This window comes from Montipora foliosa, chromosome 1 (genome assembly GCF_036669935.1).
Source record: "Montipora foliosa isolate CH-2021 chromosome 1, ASM3666993v2, whole genome shotgun sequence".
NCBI lineage: Eukaryota > Metazoa > Cnidaria > Anthozoa > Scleractinia > Acroporidae > Montipora > Montipora foliosa.
The window spans coordinates 24518759-24526258 of record NC_090869.1 but is presented as its reverse complement, the minus strand read 5'-3'; the positions used below and the strand labels follow the sequence as shown (position 1 = coordinate 24526258).

The 7500-nt window shown below is 42.4% G+C and overlaps 1 protein-coding gene across 1 annotated transcript in view; it reads right to left on the bottom strand.

Annotated features, from left to right (window-relative positions):
- Positions 1-544: 544 nt before the first annotated feature.
- Positions 545-7500, bottom strand: part of LOC138011624 (uncharacterized) — a 7363-nt gene continuing 407 nt past the window's right edge. Inside the window, exons 1-6 of the mRNA XM_068858728.1 lie at positions 6177-7500; positions 4732-4959; positions 3908-4064; positions 3183-3565; positions 1889-2147; positions 545-834 (exon numbers count right to left, since the gene is read on the bottom strand). The exon at positions 6177-7500 is cut by the window's right edge and continues 407 nt beyond it. Coding sequence (XP_068714829.1) covers positions 545-834; positions 1889-2147; positions 3183-3565; positions 3908-4064; positions 4732-4959; positions 6177-6536 — 1677 coding nt within the window. The 5' untranslated portion in view covers positions 6537-7500. The remainder of the gene's footprint in view (positions 835-1888; positions 2148-3182; positions 3566-3907; positions 4065-4731; positions 4960-6176) is intronic.

Sequence of the window (7500 nt, the reverse complement as noted above, 5' to 3'; positions counted from 1 at the left end):
TGTCAAACTGTGTAGCCGGCGATGTTTTTCAGCGTACCTACAAAAAAAACAAGTCAGTCATCTTTTTTTTTTTTTTTTTTTGGGTCGTTGTCTCAGTCTCCTGAGAGTAACGGGTTTGCTATTTAAGCCGTGTGATGGAAAGCCATTTTTAGTGTGTTTAATTAACATTGTCTGTCGGAGAAAACGTGGGTGTATCTTTATTTTGGCTATGAGTCAGGGTACAAATTTAAACTTCCCGTAGATCATTGTTACATGATGTGGACCTCGGAGCTTACCATGCGAAGCTCACACCCCGCGCAAAGGAGCTCCCCGCATTTTTTCTTTTCCATCATTTTTCCGGCGAGGGTGATAAGCCCTATTCTCTAGTTTTGATCTTGTACCCTTCCACTGCATCAGTCTTGTACCAAAAAATCTCACACTAAGTCGGTGATTTAAGCGTCCTCTATTTGCTTGTGAATCTCTTGTCAACATCTTGTATTTTTTGGCTCAGCGATGACTTAACTTCTAAAAAAAGTGTTGGGGTTGCTATTTGTAGATGATGTTGTCACTCTCCTCTCAAAACCTCTGATGGGTTGGGATTAAATAATACTGGAAAAGTCGTATCTTTAAGGTTTTGACCAGCATTGTCACTCTTAGTTGTCCTAGTCCTGATTAATTGTTGTTGTATGTGCATAATAGTGTCAGAGAGTTGGTGAAGGTTGCTTGCGTACCCTCGTCTGTCTATCATATTTTCCTTTGCGGTTGGTTCGTCATCCTGCAACTTTTGATTGACTCTCTCTAAATGCCTGACGGTACCAGGGAGAGGAAAAGGCTTCAGTGTAACTTGCAAGTCCTCTAAACAATGAATTCAAGAACAATTCGAGTCAGTTTAATTGAAGTGGGTGTGCAATCACAACTCAGCGACGGTCTTTAAGAGGGTGTGAATGGGGTTAACCGACTAGCGACAAAGGGCTAGAAAATATTACTGACTACCGACAAAACGAGGGAAAAATTACCGACTAGCGACAAAAAAATTAACTGAGATTTACCGACAACCGACAAAGGTCGAAAATTTTAACCGACAACCGACGTGTGGACCCTTCCCCTTCCCCCCCCCCTCCCCCCATTCAGACCCTCCTTTAATGTAGGACGTGCCGAAATGAAAATTAGCGCCCGCATGAGATGAAGTGTGTAAGAAAGAGATGGCAAATTTTAAGCAAAAAATAGCCCACGGTTCCCCAACTCATGACCGTGCAACAGCTTGATCAGGTGGTGTGTTAGTCAACAGAGAGGCCTAGACCCAACATCTGTTTGTTCATTCTTTTTATTCTTTGTCTACAACTTTGAGGAGGTTTTGTACAAAGAAAACAGATTTTGAGGAAATCCGGCAAAGGCTTTGTCTTAAAGCAACTCGCGCATGCTCGGAAACAAGACAGTTTGAACGACTGTTGGTTGATTAGGCATTTAATCTTCCGCCTCGATGCCAAGACAACATAGGTGACTCAAAAAAAAATCAGCGAAATTGCTTCCATCCTTCGGTCAACCAAGCCTTTGCTGAAGCTCTCAGAGAAAAATTCAACAGTACTGACTAAAAGAAACAGGTGGCATGCGGGAAACACTTTCAAACGCCTCTTCATGTTCAATGCTTGGGAAACTGGAATAACTACTACTTTTAGACAGTCTTGACCCGTTACCTTAACGCACAAAAGTTGGATTGGCTATGGATTGTTTCGATCAGATATCTTTCCGACCTCTTTGCAAGCCTGGCTCCTTTTATAAGATGGAACGATCGTTCGATTTGAGAACAAGCCAGGAAAGAAAGGGATGCAAGCAAATCGCGCACTTAAATTAAAGGTAATAAGAGTAAGTCCTGCACTCCATTCTCAGAACCTTTTCTAAAGCCACTTACGTCTTAACCTGTCATTAAGCCATTTGACGACTTGAAAGGCTCCTCCTCCTGAGCCAGCGGTGTAAAAGTTCACTGCTATAAAATTGGCCCAGAAACCAAACTTTTTGTGACAAGTTATCAGCTTGGCTTTGATTTCCGTAAAAGAATTCAGGCATGGATCAAGGGGATTCGGTGCTGTACTGAACCAGTTTATTAGAACCAGGCTCCAACGGTCATTCCAAGCCTCGTTCCAGCGTGATTCTGCGCGGTCGACACACTCCTTCGACATGAACACAAAAGTCAAAGATAACCACTCCCAAAGAAGCAGGAGCCGATAACCAAGGGGCTGCTGACCGAACAAAATATTCAGTGTTTGCAACTAAAGTTTTTAAATTCAAAAAAAAAAAGTTTTTAGATTACGCGGGTCACGATCATTTAAGATGGCAGAAAATAAGCGATTCTGAAATACATTTAGTTCGAATACAAACGCTTTCTTTGGAAAAAAAAAAGTGAACTAATTTGATTTCTAACATTATCTCAGGTAAAGTTGTTTTGTCGGAGTGGAGGTTCTTTTGAAAACCAAACGTTAAAACACTCGTTGCTTCACGAACCAATGAAACATAGCTCCCCCACCTATCGGTGGGGGAGCTATGTTTAGGTCGATAGGACCTTAGGTTCTATCGACCTAACAAAAGCTCGTCATTGATAGTAAAACAACATTTTTCCCATTCTAAGTAAGCAGATGAAATCGGTTCAGCACAATGATTCGTATTCCAGCAAAGGTGCTTTGCTATAATGGGCGATTCGGCGGAAATAAATATTTCTGCACTGGTGAGTACGGGCCGTTCCCAAGCTACGCGGATAAAAGTCCTAAAATGCACTAAAATGAGCTCAGTCTCTTTTGTAAGACTCTTCAGGATGAAAGAAACAAATAATATCTTTGAACACAACAAAGAGGCAAGAGTTAGTTATTTAACAAGCACGGCCAAGTTGTTAAATCAGGGACTATTGGTCCGAGCAGAACTTTAATCAGGGAGCTACGGATTTCAAGCCCAGGGAGCCTTTCGAACGTTACGAGCTTTTCAGACTTTTTTCACATGCCCCAATTCCCCCGGAAACGGAGAGATTTTAAGTTATCAAATTGCACTCAGGTATCTCGAAATTTGAAAGACTAACTTTCCGAAAACAAGCGGAAGTTTTCGGGACTTTCGAGAAAAGGGTCCCAGGGCTCCTACAACTCGGCCACGCGATCTCCGAGTTTCCGGTGAAGAAAACCAATAGTAACGGACCTACCTTATTACCTGAGAAGTCTTACCTTTGTATTTTGACCATGGCTTCCATAACGGTTCTCTCTCACATAATGCCACATGTTGTACTCCGTGTAAGGAAAACCCTTGATTCCATTGTTGTTGAAAACAACCAGTCTACCCAATCTACGCATGTCTGTTAGCGTGGGCCAATCATGGATTCCGTCGCCCCAATTGTTCTTGAGGAGGACGAATGGAGATATTCCTGCTTGGTCGAACACTCCTTTCAAAATTGTAGGATTTTTGAGGTAGTCTTCGAAAAAAATTGTGATAACCTCTCGTCTGTTTGTCTCTAGGAATTTTCGGATCTCAACCAAAGTATCTAATAAATTAGTGGAGCCGCTCCAGAAACAAGTCTCATGACACAATCGAACGTCTTCCTCACCCCACCCTGCAAGGGAAAAAGGTCACGATCAGAGACTTACTCTTTATTTCTTTGTTCGAAGTGACAAGAAGGCCGACAGTATACCGAGTATACGCCGACTCAAACCTGATGTCTCTGGGATACCGATGTATTGCCCTCTCAGCTCGATTTGTATTCACCAGTCATTTCAATCACTCGCAAATATCATGCGGCCATTCCACGCGCGTTCGCTTTTTTATTTATTTGATCCACCGCACTCGGCGATCTAAGGATAAGGTAGGCTGCTCGTCGCTTAGGTTCCAACCACCTATCATCTGTTCAGTTTTTTTGTTCCGAATCAGTTGTCTTCGTCTTTTGTTATTCACTTACCAGGAAATATGTCCAGCATGAGCCCGCGCACACCATCATTGAGCTGCTGACGGACAGTAAACCTTTGATTGCGAGCCCAGACGGCAAAACTTGGTGAGTAGGCGAACGAATTATGGGTAACAAGAAACGCCACTCGGTTAAAGGGACGGTCGTAGTCCTAAGCATGCAAATTTAGTAAGGTGAGCAATAGTCATGAATAAATAGATCAACTGACATTGATTTCTCCTGAAGCATAAAGCCTGCAACTTGGCACAGGATATAGCGTTTGAGTTCACTTCACGCAAGTCATAAGTCTTTCTTTTGTTAAAACACCATGGATGCTTGAAGAACGATCTGATCGCAATTCATTACTGATTTTGCTTGTTATTTCAATTTAAAAGGACGGGAGTAAAAGGAACAAAGGAAAGAGTGAGAGTGCTCGCCTCCTACCAACGTTGCCCGGGTTCGATCCCCAGACTCGGCGTCAAATGTGGGTTGAATTTGTTGTTTCTCTACTCTGCACCGAGAGGTTTTCTCCGGGTACTTCTGTTAACCCTCTCCTAAAAAACCAACATTTGACTTGATTTGCGTTAATTGTTAATTTCAGTTTACAGTGTCCCCAATTAGTGCTCCAGCGCTAGAACGACTAGACACTTAAATAAAGTTATTTTCCTTCCATTTCGGACTTTGAATAGGATCTGTCACGTTTTTCACATTGATAATTATGCATTCCTTAGGAACGAAAATGGGTGGAGGTGTTCATAATCGGCTAATTAAGTGCCACGTGGATCGAAAACAAAATACAAGATGATCCTTTGCGTAGATTGTTTCAAACGCACATTTACCTTATCTGATAAGGCTAGGACTCGTCCCAACTGACATGTGGCGTATGGTTTATCACACAATCTGCACACTAGGCCACTTGCGCATGCGTATCCAGCTGAACAACGCTCGTTTTCTCGCCGTGGATGATGTAAGCAACGCTGATACCCTGGCTGACAGGCGAGTCCTGGAGAACAAGGAAAGCCTGCAGAACAAGGCTCTTTGTACTTGCGCGGATGGTGGTAGCAAACCTGTAAGACATGGTGTAAATCCAAATTAAACCTTTTTTCTATTGCTACCGAAGGGTTGAATTAATTCACGTTACCCAAAGGACAGTACAGTGAAGAGGAAGACAGGATGCTGAAGTTTGCCGTTTTTGGGATTTTGTACCGTTTGAAAAATTAGATTTGCCTACCACATTTGAGCACTGGAAATAATATCCGAGGGCATATTTTGGAAGGAAGGCAAGATTCAAATCTCACATATTTCACCTCTTCTTCTACTTTAGGATGCGCTAAGGTTAGGTTTAGAAAGGCAGTGCCTCTCGAAATATTGGATAAAGATAATATATTCCTTCACCGTTCAATCAGCCTTAATTGCCTTTTTGGTTTTTGATGATATTTTCCTGCTTAAGATCTTTCACCAGTATAGGATCGAAACAATTGCCACCTGAACAAACGGTCAGTGGCAAAAGTCTTGGGACGCTCACCCTATTAGCTTGTCTTCTTACTTAGTTTCAAAAACTACCCCCTCCCCCTCCCCCTCCCCCCCCCCCCCCAATCAGTATGATAATGGTTATGGTATTGGTAACTTTATTTATACACGGTAAAACCTTCAGGATAAACTAATTATCCCTAACTAAACTAACTGACCTAAAATACGTTTACCTACATACTAAAGGCTGCTTTATAAGGACGCCGTCCATGTTAAAACTCATTCAAAACGGTGGTGACGTAGGTTAAGTTCGAAATCATGGGGCTGTGGAAAAACCAATTTATTTTCAATATTCCTTGAAACAGACTGAGGGGGGGGGGGGGGGGTGAGGAAGGGAGACTTCTATTACTTCTATTCTGTGGCATTTTGACAGTTATGCTTAGTTTATCATTGAAGTCTGAAATGTTTTCAGGCCCATCCTTGCGTCAGCGTCGCAACTCCTTTTGCCACTGATTGTAGTTTAATTAACTACTTTCCACCAGCTCTTTACGAGTCTATAGCCCAGTGGTAGAGTATCCGAACTGGTAATTGGAACGTTGTAAGGTTCGGCTTTTTCAAAGGAACACTCGGATATTTTCCAAGTTACATAAATTGCTCTTCAAAGCAGAGAAGCTTCAAACCGTGTTTGTGTGTCAACCTTGTTACAGTATGAACCTGGATCTACCAATCTGGAAAATTTTGTCCAATGCATAACTAAGCTGCATTGTGATCGAATCTTACTAGTAGAGGATTTATGTTTTTTAGATCACCTGACCTGAATACCGGGTTCACATGACAGTCCACTTTCACACTCAAAACCAAAAACGCATGGTTCACCATAGCGACGAGGCACGTGGAAGCATTTTTGAACTCCCGGATGACAACTGAATCCACTCGTGCATGGCCTTGTGGCGTGACAGCGGTCTCCCTTCACTCCAGGTCGCGCGCATTTCTGTAGTCCCGCCTCGCACGTGTTGGGCGCTTGACAGCGACAGAAAACAGAGCACACGTCACCTGCTTGTCCATGCCCGGTGCCAAGAGGACAAGAAAAGAACCAAAAGCTTTCACTTTGAAAACAGCAGGTGGCAATGAAAACAATTGAAACAAGAGTCCACTTATACGCAATAATGTACATTACAACGTCGAGGGATGGGGTCTTGGATGCGTCCTGTGAGAAAGTATAATCCCAGTTCGCAAAAGAAATCAATCCTGGGAGTTACTGACTGGTGCATTCGACATGATTAAAAAGCGGTTTTTCTCTCTCGTTCCTGTAAATGGCCATTGTGAAGTGTTTACGGGTGGTGGAAATCTAGTGGTACTATTGTATGATAATACAGCAGAATATCACGATACAAGTTGGTACGCGCAAAGTTTCGAATATAACGACAACCTGGCAAGCTTTTGATATGTAACAACTATAAAACAGGTCGATAGTCGATGATTTGTCAGGTTTCATGCATGAGATCATTTCCTGTATTAAACAAGGAAATTTTGTAAGTTCAAATATAACTTAGAAAAAAAGACAAATCAGTAAAATTAGGACCACTCATTCCCCGTGACTCCTGGGGAATTAAGCTTGCGGTGCGTAGTGGTTGGTCATCAACCGCGCTTTCAACCTCTGAGGTGGTAAGTCGGCTGAGTTCCAGTCCATCTCAACCAGGCTGACTCGTCGAGCGTTGTTCTTCTATTGCTGGTTTTCACTCACGTGATCAACAGCCATGTTTTTCAACGAAATCAAAAGGAAGCGTTTGCATAATAATAGAGTTAAATTCCCGGAGGATTTGGTCGGGGCACCAACATGGCCGCCTTTTCTTTGTTTAGGGCACCGACATGGCGGCCGTGACGTCATGTGAAAATCGAGAATATGGCTTCCATCTTTTGGCATAATATTCCTTCTTATTTGAAAAATCTTAATGTGTACCAATTTTCTAAACAAATTAAGCAATACCTCTTCTCTGAACAACTCGAAAATTCCATGAGATAACTAACATTTTGAACATTTAACTCCTATGAATATTCACTGCTCATATGGTTCGGTCTGTCTCTTTGTGTTTGCACCTTATCTCTTTCAATCCTTAATCTTGTTTTGTTTTGCACGT